Below are 22,606 nucleotides of genomic sequence, written 5' to 3' on the forward strand. Positions count from 1 at the left end.
AGGTTGTGTAGGTGACATGTAAGACTGATGTGATGTTTCTGACGTTGTGACTATGCTACTGTTACAATACATTCGTACCTTCACAACCTATAATTACAGATATGTAAACAAATATGACACTTCCCAGGAAAGGTTACATAGATTTGCTTTCAATGGCTGAATAGTTATAAATAATTCAACAAGGGACCACCAGAAAACAACTTAGTCTTGGCTTACCAATGCTACATAAAAATAAAAATAAAAAAACTGAAATAAGCCTCCGCAAATCTACATAACTGAGGGAACTGGAAAAGGGCAACAAGCAAAAGCAGTAACATCACTTTAATTATTCAAGTATTTGTTTTTTAATGTAAAAAACATACAATATATCACAACAACCCCTTGCGGGATAGATGCTTTCACAGTAAATGTCACATTAGCTTAATAATACTACAAAATTTATGAAAAAAAAAAGAGGAAAGTTTTTGGCCATGAAAGCCTCATTCTCTGAGAAACAAAATGTTGCCATGATGTCAGCAGCAGCGGACACATATGATAATACATCCAGTCTCAGCTACAGTTTAAGTCCTACTTGTGCGACACGACACCGCGCTTGTCTTGATGTGTGGAGGAGTCGATGAGCGGGAATAGCTGCAGACGTGCGGAGCACATAACAGAGAGCAGCAGCCGGACTAATGAGGAGCTGGCAGCTGAGAGACACGGTTACCTCAAGAGTGGGAATTTCAAAGTGGGGGAAACGACAAAAAGGCATCTAAAAATAGTACACCCCAAAACATACATCTGAGTTTCCGGGACAGAAGAGGCAGTGAAGTTATGACAGTATGTAAACAATAACATCTGGCAAATTCGTTTACAAAAAGAAAAGAGCATCCGGTGAATTCAGCAGCGTGGTTTCATTCATAACAATACTATGCGAAACTTATCGACTGAAAAGTAACCAATTATCTGTCGGCTTGGTCTGTTTGGAGATTGATAAAACTATATATTGCAGATCATTTTCAGCTTTGTATTTTACTTTATTCATGAGAAAAGTGCAAAAAGTGGGAGGGCAGCATGAGTGTACATGTAGTTTCATCTCAACGGATAGTTGTTATTTTGGTGTCGTTGTAAAAGGATTAACATTTGCATTGAGTAACTCTTTACTTTGTAAATAATACTTATGACAAAATGCGTAATATCTATACCGGTTTGACACTGTACTGTTTCCTGCACACAAATTCTCTTTCGGCTTGCACCCTGCAGGAATATTGGGCTGCTGAGTCAGCGGTCGTGGAGCTGGTAGAGAGAGTCAGTGTCTTGCTCAAGGACACTTTAGCAGGGAAAAAGGATGTCAGTGTGAGAGCTTGAACCAAGGTCGTCTGGCTGAAACACTGTCCCTACCCATTAGGCCACACGATTTGATGCATAACGCTGATTGACTTGCTTGCTTGTAAAGAAAGAGTGTGGTTGAATTGCACCTCCAACACATGAACGGAAAAAAAAAAATACTCTCAATAGCAACGGCACATTTTAGCTACACATGAGAATACGCACTTTACAAGCCCCATGCATTCATTAACAATCATGAGGTGTAATCAGCAGAGATTGGACAGAGATCTATCATGAAATAAAGACTTGCAGCAGCCCTCGATGGTTTACATGAATCAGCGTTTAACTGATGAAGTTTGAAAAAAAAAAAAACCGAGAAAAAAGTTGTAGTTCAGTGTTCCTTATGTCCGCTAACATCTCAGGTGCTTCTTGCTGGACATGTCATTCCAAATGCGGTGCATCTCCTCCGGGGAGATCTGGTGGACGGTGATAACCCGTCTGTACCTGCACAGACTGTAGGCCATTTTCCAGTGATTAAAACCACTGTTCTGATAAGGGTGTATACCCAGCTTACGCAAACACAGTCCCACGTACACATCCTCCAGGTGCAACAGTCTTGTGTGTAGGGACGTCTTGTAGATGAGCTCAGCCACATCCGCTGAGAACACGTAGCCGGTGCCCGAGCAGAAAGGTGGGTATTTATTGTCAGGATACAAGTCTCTGGACATGTACCACTTACTGCGCATGTCCCTAATGGGACCACCATTTATCACATAGCCGGTGAAATATCTTCTTCTTGGCTTGGTGGTGGGCTTCAGCAGCTTGTAGATCAGATTGTCCATGTTGACAAAGATGTCACTGTCAGTCTTCATGATGTACTGCGCTTTCGGGCAGAAGGTGGCCACCCAGCGCATGCCCATCATGGTCTTGAGGGTGAGGTTGTGGTAGGAGTCAATGAAGTCCTCCACCACGATGTCATGAAAGATCTGGCTCTCCTGCTCCACCATCTGGTTGAGGACGGAGTCCGTGTTCCTCCCGAGCAGGAAGATGGTGAGGATGCGGATGTCGGCGAGGATGCTCTCGTCCCCCCAGGTTTCCCGGATGGCTTGCCGCGCATCAAACTCCTTGTGCGTGGTGCTGATGAGGATGACCAGGAAGGGAGTGACATCTTCGCACTTCTTGGGCTCGTTGATCACAAACTCAAAGGCGTGCGGGTTGAGGGGGCGGGTGCGGATGTTGGTGAAGGTGATGTTTTTGGGCGGCTTCGCCGCCTTCCGTATGGACAGTGACATGTGGCCGACATAGGTGGACGACGGACGGGATATGCTCAAGTACCACAGAGCGCTCGCCCAGCAGACCACCGTCAGCAGGTATAAACATGACACCTTTGAAGGCATTATGCTGCATTTAGGTGAATTTTGATGAGCTGGATCTTACAAGGCTTTCTTTCCATTAGCAATGTTTCACCCAGCAAGGCAGCATTAAGCTGCTCCAGCGGGCAGTTTGACATTAATTTTGAGTAATGGATTACTTTAGAGAGAAGTGATGCTGTTTGTGTTTTAATGCGGACGGCTGTACAATTGTATGGATGTCCAGTTTCTCTTGGTGACACTGCTGGTTCTCCATTTACATCTGAAACAGAGAGAGAGAGAGAGAGAGAGAAAAAAAATGAATCATCCATGAATATAACTATATATAAATTTATTGTTGAATAAATCATGAGAGAAACCATTGGAGTCCATAGTGGCAACTGAAACTTGATGTATTGAACTTATGATTTGAGTGGTGGAATCAAAAGTCATCACGACACCGTTTCCAAAAGGAATTTCTATTCTCTCTGTGTGAATCTAGTCTGAGAAAGAAAAGAAAGGACTCAAGATGAAATCAATATCCAATAAATGACACCGCTGGATGAAAGACGCCTGGTGCCGTCAGTCATCTGGCAAGTGACTCATTGCCACACACATTTCTATTATTCAACGCTGAGGTTTAGTTATTATTCAGTGGCAACAAACATCGCGGTGTGAGGATTGTCTGCATACTGAGTTACAACCCTGACTAGCAACAGGCCAAATGTACACAGCGCAAATGCGATTATTCACATTTTACTGTTGTTTTTTATTTCATTTCGCCATCACGTTGAATAATAATCAGCACACAATACAGTTATTCGTGATTACGATATAGCGAGATCCAGCTGATATATTCGCCGGAGCTCTTTCAAATACCTGAACTGCCGCTATTCTTCTGACAACTTTGTGTAGTTCACTGGAAGGGGTTTTCAGATTCGTCTCAGATTGAAAGCCGTAATGACACTGTAAAATATACTCCATCACAAGTAAATAACTCATGACTACAGCTGTCAAATAAGCGTTGACAGTATTATGTGGTGGCACAAACGGAACGCCGCGCCACGATACGCCTCTCCCCTGCGGTGTTTTCTGTTACATTTGTTTTTTTCTCCAGGGTTTGTTCAGTGCTGCACTGCTATACCGTCGGCCTGTTGCGGAGCTGACAGAAAAGTTGGCACGTCGACTCTCCGAACATCAGTCATTCTGCAGCGCGGACGGTGACATCTGTTTGTGCCTCAGCGCCGGTGGCTGGGCCCCTGCAGCACATGTTAGCATGTAGATCATGCATCCCGCCTTCTGAAGCTCCCCGGGACTGCTCTTGTCACGCCGGGAACGCGGATCACATGACGGCCATCAGTGCAATGAAAATAGCCACATTTCCATCTTCAAAGCCGAAGAGTCGCAAAAAACCCCCACAATCCAGCCATAATGACATGATTTTGATTCCATTTAATGATGGAGTGCCATTAGCTGCTGTCTTTACCCGCATTGTAAACAAAGGTTTTCCGTTAGACTGAAATGAAAAGAAAAGGACACATAACAATGCCCCTTTACTTTATAGAAGGTTTTTTTCTGACGGACTATGAGGAAAACACCATCTTATCTCACCCTGCGACTACATCTATACTGTTTTGTGTGTGACAGCTGCAGAATAGATTTTCTGACAGCGTATTATCAGTCTGAGACAATGGTCAGTTCTGAGAAAATGGTGTTACTTCACAGTTTATTTTGTACTGAACCGTGTCCCCCCCCAGAGTCTCTCAGCAAAACTCTTTCTCGAGAGTATTTACTCACAATGTCAGGCCTCTTCTCCTCTCGTAGAATTATTATTGGATCTCACAGGATTGAGAGAAGGCATACAATCGTTTCTGTTAACAGCAGTTTACTCTGACGCAGGACACACACAGAAGCCATCATCTTCTGACACCCGAGGAGGACGGTGGGTCTGGTGGAGCGAGGACGGAAGAACGGGGGCAGACCGAGCCACGACTGAGGGCCTTCAATTTAATAACGGGGTGAAAACAAAAGACCTACGTGCACACATGTTGCAATACTCAATAACCAAGGGCCCGCTGGTAGCAGGCAGTCCCGCGTTATCACTTTGACAAGAGTATTTATGAGACAGGCGCGAGGCGATGTGCATGCGACAGTTCATTTGGCTGCGAGTCTGTACAACACAACCTCCAGTGGCCTTTTCAGAACAAACATTTCTAATCTGGGCCTGGGTCTCTCATGTGCACATACACCACTGGATTAAACAGACTACTCAGTTTGTCCCGGACTCTGATGCATATGAGAAGAAAGTGCAGTTTGCTGCTCGTGAATGTCTCTCATTAATTAGTTGGGGATGAACTGTTGAGGCTCTATGCACAAGCAAAACTGAAGTGGAAGAATTACGTAACGCCCTGTTGCGCCACTGTCTACGCAGCGGCGGCGCTGACAAAGTCCGGCTCAGTCAAAGCGGCATATTGTCATGTATTTTTGCTGTCAAATCATCAAACCAAATGAAAAACTGAATCACTAATCCCCATTGATGACAATGGTCATGATGATTGTGCATCACTACAGATTTCACATCAGATATGTGCATGTTTACACACACGCGCGCGCACGCACACACACACGCACACGCACACACACACACACACACACACGCATACGCACGCACGCACGCACACACACACACACACACACTCACAGGCCTATTTGCTTTTGAATCAGGTGCCGGTGGGGCAGCTGTGGCTCAGGAGAGAGGATTGTCCACTAACCAGACGGTCGGTGGTTCGATCCCCGGCTCCGCCAGTCCACGTGCTGAATGTGACTTTGGCTGTACGGGCAGTACGTGAGTGATGTGTGATATGATATAAGCTATGTGTATAGCAGTGGCGTAAGATTGTTTGTCTGAACGGATGAATGTGACCTGTAATGGTCGACAAGATTTGAAAAGCGCTTTTTAAATACAGTCCATTTAATCATTTACAATATACCATGGTCCTAAAATGGCGAAATTTAAGGGAAATAGTGTAAAATGAGGTGGTGGACAAGGGGACATGGGAGAGGGCAGGACAGGTTGACGGATGACGTTCAGGTTGAACTCTGTGCTGGCTGATCTCAAGAGACCCGACATCATCATGCTTTCTGCCCTGAATGTCACTTCTCTGAGCAACAGTGTCCAAAGTAACGTCTGACCTCAATACATCATGTGACGATGTAAAGATTTTCTACAGAAAAGCTGCCATCCACTGTACGTGGGGATTTTTTAAAATAGTTTGTATCAAATGCATTTTCTTTTTTTCTTTTTTTTAGGAAAGAAAAAAAGTGGAAAGTGGACTGAAGATGTAATTACTCAAGTGGAGTTATCATCAATGAAGTGGCTGTCGGCTGATTTTGTATTTGTGCTGCTTTTTTTTTTTTTTTTACGTTTTAATCATCAATCACCCACAGACCAAGAGAAACTCCTAACCGGCCGAACTAAGAGGAACTACAAAAACATGAGCGGCCGTGAGTCCAAACGTTGAGGTTTCTATGTTTTAAGCCACACTTGTGCCGTAACGCTACAGGTGGCAAAGTTGAACACAAAGAGTTGGACGTTAGTCACAGCTCCCCGACGCTGGGGGAAAAAAAGTTTGCGGCGGTGGTGAACTTGAAATACCGAGGCCATTTGTCAGAAGTCCATCAAACCAGAAAATACAGTCCCTAGACCCCCACTCTGTTGAACAGTTCATTGATCGATGTCTGCACACGGGGAAGCTGAGATGTGGCTGCATGTGTTCAGATCACTGCGGAATTGGAGCAGACCTTTGCCGAGCTATTATTCCAATCAGTCTCCGTGACGGTGGATGTCACACTGAGGGGCAGCGTTAAAACCTGCTCCTCTGTGGGACCAGATTGGGCCGGGGACATGGCAGGAAAGGAGGGCGAAACACAAAACGGTCTATGAGGGGGAGGAAGATGTGTACATGGCGGCACCTCCGAGCGCGGGACCATCAGGATTTGAAGCAAACTACAGAGACACAACAGGGAGGGGGGACAAAACGGGGGAATAATTAGCCTGTACTCCCAACAGAGACCCAATTTATCATGATTTATGACATAGCAAGAGGTAAACTTGCACAGGGAACACAGCACAAAGACAGCCATTCATCAAGACATGACAATTCTTTCTCTAAGCCTCTGGGTTGACTGTTCGCTGAACTGGTTTCTAAAAAGGCCTATTACACTCTCCTCTGCGCACAACAAAAAGGCTTTGATACATGGCCCCATGACCGTCTATTGACAGGCTCTCTAAAGAGTTTTCCCAACGAAAAACGTGTCTGAACAAATAGATTGCAAGACTGAATTAACTGGTTCATTTAAAGCTTATTGCTTATTGGGGAGAGCCTGTGCCAGAAATATGAATTGATTACCTTGGCTTTCATTTGACACGACACAACACACATGTAGAGCTGAACTTTGGATAACAATACCAATTTCACGTTGCATCTCACTGTCTCACTGCACTCTGCACGAAGACTACATTATATCTACACCATGCTGTTTTGATGGAAACACCTGTGGCATTTTGTGTCCAGTAGTTTATGGATTATGTGATGTTGATCAACTTTTAATTCACGGATCTGAGCGTGGGACACGCCTTCAGTATGTATTTGTTTTCCACAATAACAAATAATTAAATGATACAAGACAAGACCGCCTGTTGGAGCACAGATGTGATGTGAAAATTGAAGCGCGGCAGGTGGTAAAGTCTTAAATCTCCCTGCTCAACGCCTTGTCGCTGAACGCCACATTTGAAAGCTTATAGCCGATATGCTCAGTGACCTTGGAAAAGGAGAGTGACCATATGCAAATGTTTTGTTTTTTTCCACAACATTCACTTGAAGCGCTCTACGAAGTGCTTTTGCAAGGTTCTTACTATTATACTCTTACTACTATAAAACATGAGTCAAACAAAGAGCCAGGTTGAAAAGAGATTTTTTTTTAAACTCTCGCGCCTGATCCCTTAAACACAAAAACACTCTGTAAAGCTTCTCCATCCCTCCGTCTGTATTAAAGCTCCACTCCACAAAGGCTGTTGTGTACCGTGAGATCTGTTGTTCTGGAACCCACAGATGGCTTCAGTAAATCATCTCACCAAAACACACACTTCTTCCAAGCAACGTGGCGTCCTGCTGGACGTCAGTCCTGGCAGAGTGCTGTAGAGACGTCGACTCTATATCACTATTTATTACTTCTGAGCTGTACCCATTACTCTTTGCTTCTGCGATGGGTGGTGACCCAAAGTGTTCAACATAAGTAAATGATTTAAGTAAACACAGGCAAAGTTTATGTCATAAAACGACCAAAAAATTGTGACATATTTTAAATCTCAGCTCATACATGAATGTCCCTTTTTTCCCAGTTTTTGTCCAATAATTCAGACTGAGGCAACCGCACAACATCGCATATGTGGCTCCTGCGTCGTCTGTCATGACTAGTAGACAAAGACTTTGTGAAGCAAGGTGGCACAAGGAAATAAAATGTCAACATAACCCAAAACATCACACAGAAAATGTCATCGTGAAATAAATACAGACCTTAGATGACGGACATTTTGCAACAAAAGCTGCAAGAATGAAATAAAAATGACCCGCAATAAACTTATTGTAACAAGAAGCAGGATTACACAACATGAGGTGAACATTTTACAATTTCATGGTTCTGTTCTATAGTTTATCTGTATTTATAAATTTCACACCATCTAATTAATTATAGAAAGATTCCCTCCAGACGTGTTATATTTCAAATGCCGTGCTTTGAATAAAATATCGTCTGACATGGTTTTTCCACATAAAGTCCACTATACAAATTCTTGACATTACATCTTCCTCCCCTTCATTGACATTATCAGAATGTGTGAATATGCAACTATTTTTCATTCCAGTTCAACTGCTGGATGCAAAATGTCTCTTTTCTTTCTTTTGCATCCCTCGAAATGCCACTGTGAGTCTATCATACTCCGATAAAGACACATGTAAGTACACGTGTAAGCATACGCACCAAATTCACAGTTGGAAAATGTTCTGCGTCACTGTGTCCTTGCCTCTGAGATGAGCTTTTGAATCGTTTGTTTTCTTTTTTCTCTTGTTTTCCACTGACTCTGGTCTTTTTTTTTTTTTATTGCCCCCTAACTGAAACATTAGGGAGAATATTGTCATTTACATATTTCATGCTTTGGGCTCGATCTAAATTGTGTTCTGCTATTACAGCAAGACAAACACTGGGGGAAATGGAGACGGGCAGTTAAATGAGCGAAGCTACATTAGGCTGAGTGGAAACTTCTGATAGATTGAAAGCGTAAAACTGTTTATTCCATAGGGAGAGCTGAAATCCCCAGAGTATCGTCAAGCCTCCAGGAAAATTAACGTGACTTAATAAATGTGGATACTCTGTGTGAATGGATCTGTAAAAAACACAGATGCTTGGGTGAAGGGCTGCTTTCTGCTGCACGCACAGTGGCAGTAAAATTCAGCGTTCGGCTTTATGATGGGTTGATAGTGGCAAGAACACGTTTTTGTGAGGTACACTGATTTAGGGAGGGTTTGCTGGTGAGTCGTCGTTTAGGTTTCATTATAACACAAACAATAGACTTTGAGAAGGGCTGTTAATGTTTTTATGTACTAACTGATTCTCTCTGTAACAAATCAGAAAGAATCTACCACTTACTCAACCAGCGGTTCTCCAGTTGTAGCTTAGCAACGGCAACAAGTCATGGAAGGTCTGCACAGGCTGGAGCAGCGGGGCCGGGATTTCATCATTTCAAACCAAAAACACAAAGGAAAAATATGTGTGGAATGTAATCAAAAAAGTGTTCGTGTACTCTGATGCAAGACGTGAATATTAGTCAACCCTTCCTTCCACCCACAGTAGTAATCAAGACGAGTACAGGGAACAAAACTTTTTTTAAAGAAAAAAATGAAGAAGCATTTCTATATTGATTAAAGTATCTGCACGGTCACAAAATGGTTATTCAAAATGTGTCTAAACAGTATTTCTGTTTGCGGGAAAGATTGTTTATACCTTCAGTAAAAACTTAAGAAAGCAACTTCCAATCTCTGACTCAAAGTCCTGACTTCTCACCATCCATCTCCACTACTTCACTATTAATTGTGAGTGGCTAATAAAACAATTGTTGATAATCGTTTGTCTGCTAAGGAAATATCACTGTCATAAACAAGAACTCAAATTCAAGTGATGTGGACAAAAACATATCCTCTATCGTCTTTGTTATTTGTTTCATGAATTATAAGTTATTTAAACCACTTTAATGATGTCTCTGACAGGATTTTCTTTTTTTTTTTTACTTCTGCAGATGGATAAATAAAAAGGAAAAAACGAATTAGCAGTATAAAGATATTTCACTTATAGACCGGGTAGTAGTAGTATTTTTCCACAAGTGTGTTTTGTGCTTGTTATGCTACATATCGCATAAGACTCAGTTCCTAAGTCCAAAATGTTTAATTGTTCATTAGCATGATATTATCCCCAGGCAACCCCCACTCCGGTGGGACTCTACTGTACTTATCAATGAGCAGACCATTGAGTATGGACGGGATCCAGCCGTCGGAAACTTGCTGGTGAAATTGTTGCCGCCAATTTGAAGCCCGGGCACAGCACAGTCTGTAAATAAATAATAAGCTGCGTCTGAAACAATAAGACTCATTTGCAGGTTTCACTGGGAGATGACAGGCCGGCAGGCGGCCGGTGCCCGAGGAGCGATGATGGTGACAGACGAACGAGAGGAGGGATTAGAAAGCGGAGACACAGACCCTGACTCATTGGTTACCGTGGGGACTGGTCGCAAACTCTTCGTCTACCGGATGCGGCGGAAACATTTTGGCGACAAAGCTGGGTGAGTTGGATGCTTTGACACAGAGCTGCGGACAAGCAGGAAGCGGCACCCTGCTGGGATGATGGCAGCATTCTTTATACCTCAACAGATGCTGCCCCGTGCCCACTATTCTTTTTCTCCCCTTTCCCAAAGGCATCGGGTGTTGCAATGCTGCACATAGAATCAAAAATGTTCACCCTGGTGCCAGTAAAGGGCACGTTGTGGCCAAAAGAAAAAATAAATCCAACTTCTTGCCAGTTTAAAACCGTCAACCGGCTCTCAATTTTTGATGCGCTACTTTGGAAAAATTGCAAACAAAGATGACAAGTAAGAGAGCTAAATGTTGTTTCATTGTTGGGTTTTCCCTGTAATATTGTAACATTGACCTCACTATGTAAAGTGCCTTGAGACAATGGATGTTGTGATATGGCGCTATACAAATAAAATTGAATTGAATTGAAATTGCGTATCCCAGAGATGCGTCACTGTTACACACACTCCATGGATACTGAATGTCACTGCACTGGACAGAGGTGGTGAGAAAAACATGTCAAGGAATGTGAGGAATAAAATGAAGCTTTCTCTTAATTGCAACTAGCCTAGATACAAAATGAGCTAATGAGCCAATACACTCCAAAATGTATGACACCGAAGATTCAATAGTACACAGGTGAAGTCTACTGCCCTGCATCAATCAGATCAACCGCTCACTGACCTAAAATGTGTTATTACCTACATTTCTCTGCACAGTTACTGAAAACACTACATGTTATATAAATATATATGTTCACAGGCTGCTAGTAAAGAACTGTGGTGACCAATAACTTGAAATGAATCCGTAGTTGCACTGAAAATAAGTGTAGTGTAGATGGTAAGTGTAGTAAGTAAATAATCAAATTTTTGATCTGGTATAATGACTAGACTGATTTGTTCACTGGTAGACGAACACGAGAGGAGAAATGAGAGCACACTGTGTCAGAGGACGGGCCTGACTAATTCAATAATTCATAAGCTCCTTGCTGTTCTTTACTCTGAAACAGTAGCTCCAGGAAAAATAGAGGAAACAAGGGGATTAACTGCTGTTATTATACTTTAGGATATGTATACAAGATATTCATAAGTCTGTGATAAATAGATATCTTGTGGTTCATGTTGCAGTGAGGGGTCACTGAAAAATCTGAAATAATATTCCTTATTTTTAGGCAGTGACAGAACCTTGTGTTGCTCCAGATGCTCAAAAACCCCCACTTCATTCAGTAAAATGTAACACTTTGAAATTTGCCAATATTTGTTTTTGAAAGATGCTCCACTTCTCACGATTGTTCATGAACTATTTCCTCACAGACCTAAGAGAGCCAGGGCCTGAATATAAAGTTCCCTGCAGTGAACATGTCCTGTTTGGACCAGAGGCTAAACTTAAACGACACCACAGCCAGTGATTTGCTTAAAAAGAAAAATGGAAGTATATTTACTTTTTTTCATTGGACATTCCACCCCCACCGTGTGTGTAGATTATTTACAGTTTAAATATAGATATTTAAGATATTTGAGGCACAGAAGTACAGAGTAATACTTGGTAGGTTCCCGGAGCTTGTGTTTCGAGTCTTTATTTCAAAGGAAATTCAACAAGTGAGAAAATCCTTTTTATCCTGTGGATCGTGTCTTGTCCTGTGTACTTTTGTGTCTTTTTCCAAATAATAGAATGTGAAGGGCCCTCATTACTGAGGCCAAGACATTAAATTAAACACAGTGAAACACTGCACAGAACAGCAATCACGCAAAACCTCTCTCAAACCCCAGGGACCGTCTAGCCTACAGAGAAAGAAATATAAACTGAGCATGTCATATTATCTTTTAAACTATAATATCGACTCTTTTTAAAAAAATCTTAAGTCGCACAGAAAATGTTCCCTTCTTTTGGCCCATTAGATGCTGTGTTTGCACTTGCGATTGCAATTTTGGCTTCTCAGATATTTTCTTTGCAAATTATCCCAAAGAAATCTTACTGCACGAAGTAACAGTTATTAGGTGCACAACTGTATAAAACAAGGAGTGGAACACATTTTTCCTATCAAGGGCCATTTAACTTTTTATAACATCCTTCGGAGGGGTCACACTTAATGACTGAACACATGTATATCACACTGATCACTCTAATGCGATAGCTGGAACTGCTTCTCGCTGGCGAGTGTTGTCAGATGGTAGTGATGATGATGATGATGATGATGATGATGATGATGCTCAGCAGCGAGTAGCATCATCAGGTTATCCAGGTTTAGGTCAGTTTTGAGTGGGTTTGAGTCAGTTTTGAAAATAAGTGCAAATGTCGTGCCCATGTGTTTTTGGAGAATGTGTTTTGGTAATCTGGTATGGAGATTTGTTGACAAACAAAAATATACGATAAAAGCAGCCTGATCCTTTAAATCTACGACATTCGGCAAAGTGTAGAGCAAGGCTTGAATAGAGATGTTTGGCAAGCCTTGTAATTTATCCCAAACATGACTGACAGCCCTCAAAGATTTAAGTGTGCAGGCTCCGTCCAGCTTTTAAATAATTAAAATAAGTTAATATGCTGAAGATCATCTTACACAAAATGTCAAATGCACATGTAAGAATCAGTTCTCAAATGTCAGGCAAGCACAACTTTGACTGATGTGTTCAGTGTTACAGAGAATGCCCTGGGTTTTTTGGAATTAGCACACGGCCAGAGGATAAATTGGATGGGGGGCTATCGGAGCATCGGCCCTCGCACATCGGCTCCCAGACATCATCTGGCTCAGCTAAGCCCCGACATATCCACCATGAGGGAATACATTTTCCATCCGGCAAAATCATTTGCTCATATTTTACTACTGCAGAAACAAAGCATTGTTTACATGCCAAATTAAAAATATAAAAACAAGTTTTAGATTCGTTGTTGTCTCACTTTAATGAGAATTATGTTTTGTTTACAAACCAGCTATCATGTACGTTGTCAGCACTGACAGCAGCAGTCAGGTAACAATTCCCGCTAATTAGTATCCAGAAGCAGCACATGAACATTGAATATTTTTTGAGTAGTGTAGTTCAAAATAGATATGAGGGCATTTTTTGTGTATATCAATGTACAGTATATGTCAGCAAATACAACTTCTCCTATAAAGACATAGACATTATTCTTTTATTGCAACTTGTCATTCATTATCTGTCTGTAGGCGAACCAGGGCGCCTGGAGGAGTTAGAGTTATTGATAAATGTGTTAATTAATGCTTAGATCTGCTTACAACTCCATTATGGTGCCAAGTGTGTGTCATGACGAGACAGAAAGCAGAACTCTTGGGTCACGCGATACGTTTACCTTTAAGTTTCTTTGTGAAAGGTTTACTGAGACTCACAAGGCGATTCATGTTGTCATTGAACAATACAAGATTCCTCAGCAGTTTACATTCTATTTATTAAGCAAAGAACTTTGTCCTTTGTCCATCAAGTACTGGATGACTTTATCAATATCATGCCCATCCCATTTCATCAAAGAGGGCAGACGTCAAATTTGTATCTCCAAAATGAAAATACAGTTGAATAAACCCCAACCTTAAACAAAAACAGAAGAAGGTAAGATTTATTGCCACACTGTATTAAACTCCACTAGTTTTAATTTTAAAGAAAAGTCCAAATAGTTAAAGTAGTTGAAACAATCTGACAGTCCAAAATAGAGTCAAAGTCTCATAAAAAATATTATTAAGAGAAGTTTTGTTTTTTACGTAATAATATGACAATACATATTTTATGAGCCACGCAGATAAAGAACAGGGTTTTGAAAAATCCTTAAGTAGATCATAACTGTGCTTCTGCAAATACTGCCACGAGGGTTATGAAACTATGGGGCAGGAATGTTTATTCCAATTTTATGAGACAAACCCGGGGAACAAAGGAAGATGCTGTTCCCTTTTCAGTGTATACATAATGAAAAAATCATTACCTCCCTACGCGTTGACGAAGGGGCAGGATGGGAGTTTATCTTTGTGTGTCGACAAAAACGAGACGGGCCCGATCACGTCTCATCAGTTGCACAGAGTTGGGAAGAAATGTGTTGACTTAATGAGAGGATTTTTTTCCATGGAGCTTCTCCAGCCAACCGTGGAACATCACACAGCAGCCAGGTAGTCATTAGAGGGACAGATGGTGATGCGGCTGAGTGCTCTCCCTGCTGACCACATCGAAGGTGTTTTCCCTCATCATGCCTCTACCTTCAGCAGAAGTGAGAAATGCGGGGAAAAGTGAGGCAGGGAGCGAATAAAAACAGAGGTGCAAAGTACACATTTGTAATCTGCAGGACGCCCATCGCCGCTTTGTTGTGTGGGAGACTCTAATGCGCTCAATGAGATTATGAATTACCCATGATTAAAAGCATAACAGATGTATTTTTGTTGCATGAAACCATATAACCAACTTTTCCATCTTATCATAGTCTTTTTTGCACAGAAAGCCCCGAGGGGGAGTACGTACAATATGAAGTTGGCAAATGTGGATTGAATGAGGAAATAAATGTGATTTTTATGATGGTCTTCAACGAAAGGGGAAGTTCTGAATGAAATATGAAATGTAGAGTAATTGGGAAAGGTACTTGACCATCTGAGCATCTGTTTCCCCTTTTTGAAAGTCATTTATTTTTTTTAATAGCATTTTTGCCTTTATTATGATATCAAAGGCGGGGAGAGACAGTGAAGGCAGGGAACAGAGAGAGAGAGGATGGATTCGAGTTCGGGCTGTAAGTGGTCAATACTTAACCAGACGAGCTACTGGAGGGAACCCATGAGCTGCAGTTTCCCATTAGCAACCTGATTTTAACATGTAGAGGACGACCTAGGTCATCTCCTGATGACGTCTCCGGCGTTTTGAATTTACATTTGAAACCAAACATTTAACTTGCAACGGAACAAGAACAAAAACAGATTTTCGAACAATCTCTGTTTTATATAGTAGTGCGGATTTCAGGCGCAAACAAAGTAAAGGTGATGCTGTTTAAAAAGCCTTGAATTAGCTTCCCCAATACAAACTGCTGCTGCCGCTCGGCCACACAATGTCCCCTCCGGTTGGTTCTGATGGGAAAAACAGTAGATGGTTTATGTTGTGCTCCCCACTGTCGGCGTTTGGCGATGCCCTTTTAGTCATGTCAGCTGCCAGCCTCAACTATGCACTTGAAGCCAAAAGCAAAAATAATGATATCCTGCCGGCAGCCTGTGGCTGACACAACTACACAAAGTTGAGTATTATTTGTTAAGTATTGTCCTGGCTCAGTTAGTGTTTGTGTACTTGGCAACACAAAGACAAAAAATTAACGGTTTAATACTGTCATTGCTGCGAGCTGTTTTCTCGCTCCGAAGCAGATCTCTGATGTCTCGCCGTCTGTTGGCGGCTCATTTCTGCCTGCGTGCGGCTGCTGAACAGAATTGTGTGCATAGTTTAACAACATTCAGTGTGAATTTCTCGCAGAGTATTACGGTGCTTTTCATCCTGCTTCATGCACACTCGTAAAGGTCAACAGGAGTCTGCCAAGGAGGTTTTTATTGGCGTTGACAAAAAACTACTCAACTAAATTCCACAAAATTTGGTGGAAAGGCCAAGCCATGGCAAAGGGAAAAATGATCTAGAAAATAAATCAGGTGAGAAGTAGAGTCATTTTCATCTGCTGGTCATTCCAGAGAATTCAGGCTTCAGGCACTTCGATTCCCTTTCCGGACCCGGTGACTACGTCCATTTTTATATAAAGTCTATGTTTCCACCCAACCCGGGGGAGGGGTGGGGCCCGGGACTGGAGGGACAGTTATAAAAGGGGCGCAACCAGGAATTCTTTTAACAATGTTTGACAACAAATAAGTCATTTAGGTTATCGACCGCTTCCTTTTCTCTTTTATATTCCTACAGAAGGAACCAGACAATCAAGTGTCGGATTGTTTGTCCTTGGTGGATATATACGCTCCACTTAGTACCATTCTTAGTTATTAGTCTAAGAAGAAGAATTAATTTAGCTACATTTCTCAAGGTTCTTCATGTTTTTGAGGGATCTCCAACTGGGTCACTGCAGACCCGAAGCCTGCACAACAAAGCAGGATCTGTGGTTATCAAGGCAACTTATCTCAAACGCAGGTTGCGTTTGAGATAATAGATCAAAATCCGTCAACAGGCAAACTACAGACCAATTAGATCACTGGGAAACCAGAGTCATCCTTACTGCATTATCCCAACAGGGACAAAGGAGTTCACAGTGAAGTTTTTATAGATTTGTCAAACCGTTGCAGCTCAGAACAACACGTGTGATAATAAACGGAATAAAAACTAAACCCTCTGATGTATTCATTGTCTTATACTTGTGCTTTATTCATGGTTATGATGATGTTGCTTGTAATTAACTACTCCACCTCTAGCCAGGTCGGGAAACCTTGTGTTAACTGAGTCTGTTGGCAACCTGCTCCATAGTACAGGTTATCCAGGATTCGCCAATGTTGAGTTCAGAGAAGCCAGTTAATGAAAAAGATTTCCTGGGTATGTTGAACTTGCTTCACATTGCAGGTCCCAGATCCCCAGCAGACAGTTATAGATTATTGTGTACTGGCTTTAGGAATGTTTTTTCTGCAGATGTGAGTAGGCCAGAGCCAAGAAAACCAAACATCTCTGTACACTCTCTGTAATCCCATAATGAAATCTTCTCCTTGTTAGTCAGCTGAATGTTGAAGTGTCCTTTCTTGTTACAGACATACTGAGCCAAAACAGACACAGCATTTAGATTTTAATGACCATGTCCGCTCATAATGTGTTATTTTCCATGGCTTCACTGAGTAGAAAAATACACTGATCAGCCACAATATTACAACCAGTTACTGTTTTTAATGTTATGGCTGATCAGCGTCAAAACACTTCTGTGCTTCTGTCGCCACACGACCGACAGTACTGTAATGTAGCTCTGTGTCCAATATGATGCCACAACCACTTCCGAATAATGAAAATCGCACCATGCCAGTACTTAACACTACGAGATTGGATTTTAGTCGGAGATGCTTGTGGTGCCAATGTGCTCACTAAGTTTGATTTGCCAGAAAAGGCCCTGGTCTGTGGGGGGAAAACGAATCCACCCGCTCCACAAAAAACGGAATCTTAGCACACCATGATGATGAGGTGGTGGACGAAGCTGCAGCCACAAACAGCGTTCGATTAAAAGTATCAGCTTAAAGCAGGTTTATCACAAAGTTGATAATAATACAGCTGCTAATAGAAAAACACTTCCCTGTCATTAACCCGTTACTGTCTTTGCAATCGCTGCAGCCTCCTCCCTCTCTGCTGCTGGTGGTATTTCACCAGGCAGTTATGAATAAAAGAACATCAGCAATAACCATTCCCTGAATGAAAGGTCAGCGCCACTGTGTCTCTCAAACGTAGTGCACATTGGAGAACCTTGCAATTTCATGTGTCAGAGATACATCTGATTGAGCCGTGGCCAATTTGTGACCACAATCAAATCTGTCGGAAACGAATGGGAAGCTAAATATGATCTGTCAGGTCATAATGGCTGCGCAGTACATTGTATGAATTTGATTAGACCTTATTAGTCAGCTGTTATCCAGAGCTGATGAATGAGCTAGTGATTGTGAGGCATGAATATACGAGTTGATAACAACTCAAGTGGTAAAAGAACAGGTGTCAATGATGACATCAATAAATTACCACTTTCGTTTTAGCTGAGCTATTTTCAGGGTTCTCTTAATTAAGGGTCACTTAATGGAATTGAGACATTGTTAATGCAAAATTGTTTCCCCTTCTGCTTTTTCTGGTAAAATATTTGAGTGCAAGCGCGACGTGACCTGATCTAAATGTTCAACTGCACAACTCTTAAACGCAATTTAGGCTGCAACAATCAAAAAACAAAACAAAACGAAAAAAATCATGGACCGATCCGTAACTTTAACGGAAGATTAAAGTAACGCACTGATAAATGGAGGGTGTTTTACAGTACAGAGGTTAAGTTTCACATATTTATTAACACTGTGAAGCACAAATACTGTATCTTGTCTGGCTGGTTATCTATCATTTTTTTTAAACGGAATGAACGGAATGGTAAAGGCAGAAATATGTTTTTTGTACACCAAACTTCAACCTCATCTCCAGGTTAACAGGGGTCTGTGAATGTGCTCTTTATGAAGACAGACATTGATGTACAGGTAGAGTAAAAGCAGCTGTGGGACCTGCACATGTGACAGGAAGTAATTAAGCTTCCATTACACCGAGTTGCTCATCTCTGCACACCATTAACACATTCCAACGATTCTCCCCTTGTCTCTGCAAGCGCACGGTCACAGCTGATGTGAATAGCCGAGCGTGACCCTGTCACTGCGGCCTTATTTTTCTGTGGTGACATCAGCATTAATGATGAATCATTATGCAGAGGGTCTGGCTTTTTTTTCCCCGTCTCATTACCTGACAGGCGGCAGCTCCCTAACCCCACAGACACCATGAATCCTATTATCCCCCTCCGCTCCTTCAGCCCAGCGGCGATGTGAAGAGGACCACCAAAGCGTTTTATGAAGCACTTCGCCATGACATGTTGTTGACCCGCAGTTACACTTGCGATGTGCTGCACTTGTGTTAAACAACTGAATAAAGAACGGCGTTGTTAATAAAGAACTCGATGTCACACAGCTCACTCACACATGCACATACAGGCAAGTGTTTTTTTTTGAATAACCCTGCGCACCCACTTGCAGACACATTTACAGCACACATAAAATGTAAGCAACAACTTTGTTTTGTGATAACACCGTGCGCACACTGCTGTGTGTACCCGTCAAACAGCACGTGTTCTGTTCGATTCACCGCCCTCTCCACTCCCTCACACCCAGAGCTCTGTCATGAAATATGCATTCACATTCAATATGATGGGATCCAGAGTCAACACACAGAGCCGAAGGAAAAAACCTATTTCCTTTGCAAGTCGCAGTTGTAAAAACCTGCCTCTTCGAGCTTCTAGCCCCTTTTCATCAGGAGAGCACTCTGGATAATTTATGATACAAGTTAAAGCTGTGAGGCAAACACAATTACAGCCGGCCACCGTGAGTCACTCTGTCAAACACCACGACCTTTTGTCTCCATTGATCATCAAGGCAAGAATGAAAAAAAAACAAAACCCCACACCGATGGTATCTATCCTGCTTTTCTTGTTTCTACTCTCCGAATCCCTTCTCTTACCGAGTCAAGATTGTGTCTGCTAAATATGTGCTATGCATCTTTGAACAGTCGCATAATGCCACCAGGGCATGTGTTTGTGCAAGCATGACGCAGAGAGCCAGCAGAGGCGTTTGAGAGACTCAGCAGGACTTGGAGCAGGCATGGGGAGGGGATACTGAGAATCACGCAGCTCAAGGGTCCTATTACAGGTACAGGGTGCAGAGAGCCAACAGAGGACAAGTGTCTCAGGACAAACTTTGTCCGTAAAAGTGCAGCCTGCTCTGACACAGCGGAGTGAAAAAGATGATTAGAAAAACCAAAATAAATTGGAAATTAAATGGATTCAGAATGAATCAGTGTGTGGGTGCAGAGGTGGAACTCCTTGCACTGCAATGAAATCTTTGTTGAGAAAAAATATATTCACCACAGAGAAAATACACATTTAATAAATGCAGAGAAATCTCTTTCCACATGCTCGAGGCAAAGAGGTGTTTTGAAATTGTTATTAATAATGAGTGCGCGAGCACTGTATCTGGCAGAGCGCCTCAACCTGAGACAAGAACCTAGTAGACATTCAAACTAAGTTACAATAATAATCCGATAAATGCTATAATAAAACAGATATGATGTTTGAATGTACCACTGCAACACAGTAAATCTCTCCCATCATGAAAAGAAACCGCAAGCCACACAATTAAAAACAAAATCAATACTATCTTCCATCTCCGTGATGCAGCGGCAAAGTGATTTATGTCTACATCATCAGAGAAAAAGCTTGCGCCGTCTGAAGTGTTGTTCAAGTCGCATTCAGTTCAGTGGGCACAGTAGCTTAAGATGATGAATGAGAAGAGAAGTGGAAGAAGACATGGTAAATGTTGCACCAAATCCATATGTTCCATTCCCTTTTCCCTCACCTGAGATATCAAGGCACGAAAGTGCGCACAGAGCCCTCGACTCAGATTCAAAGTGACAGAGCCCATGAATAGGTCTATGTGCCTTATTTGTATTTTCAGCCAGGCCGACGTATACGGACCCTTCTGCTGCTGATATTTGCCGCTTTCAGCCGATAGGAATTGGGGTTATTATGCTTCAAGTCAAAAGTGCATACACGCAGTAATAACATCTGCATCCACTAAGCCATTCTGGCTGGGAGCCTGGGTCTGCTAAGTGGTGTGCAAATAGAGAAAGTCGATTACCATAATGCCACACACACAGCAGCACGCAACATGCAACACACAGCAGCAAAATAATGTTCATCTGCTGAGACAAAGCTTCAATCAGTACACCGAGACAAGTACCTATAAATATCAACATCATTAGCTTCGTTTTAAGTGCATTTTAAAGGAACAAAAAAAGCAATGGCGCTCGATGTCCACAAATCTACTTAACCAATCATTTCCATAGTTGGGTGTGCGATCTGCATGTTCATTACCAGGTCATAGCCAGCTGCTGGTTAGCCTAGCTTAGCATAAAGACTGACAACAGGGGGAAACAGCTAGCCTGGTCCTGTTTGCCTAAAACGGCACCGCTAAAGCCCATAACACATTTTACATAACCTTTGGCTTGCAGATATGTTGTCGCATTAGAAGTGGATCATTAGATACAGACTGAAATAACTCATCAGCTATGGATGGATGATGATTAAATATCCATGGTGCCCAGGTGATTAACTGTAAAGACCTCGGTGATCCTGTGACTTTTTGTCTTGTTTCACCATAAAGTTGCGTTCAAGACCTTAAACTCGTGGCTCTGAGTGAAACAAATGTCTTGACGACCACTTGATGGCTCGCCGGGGAATTTAGAAACAAACGTTCACGTCGTTCCTCAGGATGAAATGCCATTTCTTTGTTGAACTTTTCCTCGTGTCAAAATTTGAATTTGAAGTGTATGACCACATACTCAGAAGTAATGACATGCTCATTCATCTGGGGGGTATGTAAAGTGTGTTTTAGTGAATGTTACCGTGTGAACGTGCCAAACTAAAATGTGTGAGCACTAAGCTCAAAGAACCACTGTGCTAAAGTGTAAGTGAGGCCAGCTGTTTCTCCCTGTGCACACCTCCATATAAACAAATCCTTCAGATTTCTCCGTGTGAGAAGTTTATAAATCTGGCTGTGATGGGAATCTGAATTGACGGAGAAAATCTATATCCATCACAGCAGGGCAAAGAAAGTTTCAGACTTTTTAAAAAAAGTAAAGCGCTATAGAACTGCTGTCAAAACAAATTACATGCAGGATACAACTACAGCCAGCCATTCATCAAATGCCAAAGCTTCGAGTTCAGAGAAATGCGGTTTCGTTGAAGAAATGAAAGCGAATGCTGCTGGTGGCTTAAAAATAGAGCAAATAACAGGCACACTATTGTGCAAAAAAACCAAACAAAAATAAATAAATATATATATATATATATATATATCAAGACCCAGAATCCTAATCATGTGAGAGGTAATGTGTCCAAATAACATGATGCACTGTGTGAATGTACTTTGTATTTCTTTCAAACCGCCTGCATGGTCACATTTCGCTTCTCTGCATGACTTGGTGTTCCCTGTTCACTAGAACTAAAACCTCCTTTCTACATGAAAATACACATTGCAATTTGTTTTAATTTGGCAGTTTGGCTGCACATATGAGCGTACCCACAGGAACAGCTAAAGTAATGAAACACTGTAATATTTGCTGTGTGGAATAAAAATTGCACGAGCTATCAGTCCCAAATAAAATGAAGTCAGTATTACAGTACACTATACAAAATCATAATTTATAACAGAGGAACAACAGTCAAGTTAACAACTAGAAACTTAGGTCCAATAAGAAAAGAGATTTCTATACCAGTTGGTGTGCAGTTTGAACAAATTCGACAAACCAGAAATGTGACAACACA

At 41.9% G+C, this 22,606-nt stretch overlaps 1 protein-coding gene across 1 annotated transcript in view; it reads right to left on the minus strand.

Moving 5' to 3' along the window:
• Positions 1 to 325: 325 nt before the first annotated feature.
• b3galt1b (UDP-Gal:betaGlcNAc beta 1,3-galactosyltransferase, polypeptide 1b) overlaps positions 326 to 22,606 on the minus strand; it is a 37,757-nt gene continuing 15,476 nt past the window's right edge. Inside the window, exon 2 of the mRNA XM_035604189.2 lies at positions 326 to 2,940. Coding sequence (XP_035460082.1) covers positions 1,719 to 2,705 — 987 coding nt within the window. The 5' untranslated portion in view covers positions 2,706 to 2,940 and the 3' untranslated portion in view covers positions 326 to 1,718. The remainder of the gene's footprint in view (positions 2,941 to 22,606) is intronic.

The sequence above is a fragment of the Scophthalmus maximus genome, chromosome 14 (assembly GCF_022379125.1).
Source record: "Scophthalmus maximus strain ysfricsl-2021 chromosome 14, ASM2237912v1, whole genome shotgun sequence".
Lineage (NCBI taxonomy): Eukaryota > Metazoa > Chordata > Actinopteri > Pleuronectiformes > Scophthalmidae > Scophthalmus > Scophthalmus maximus.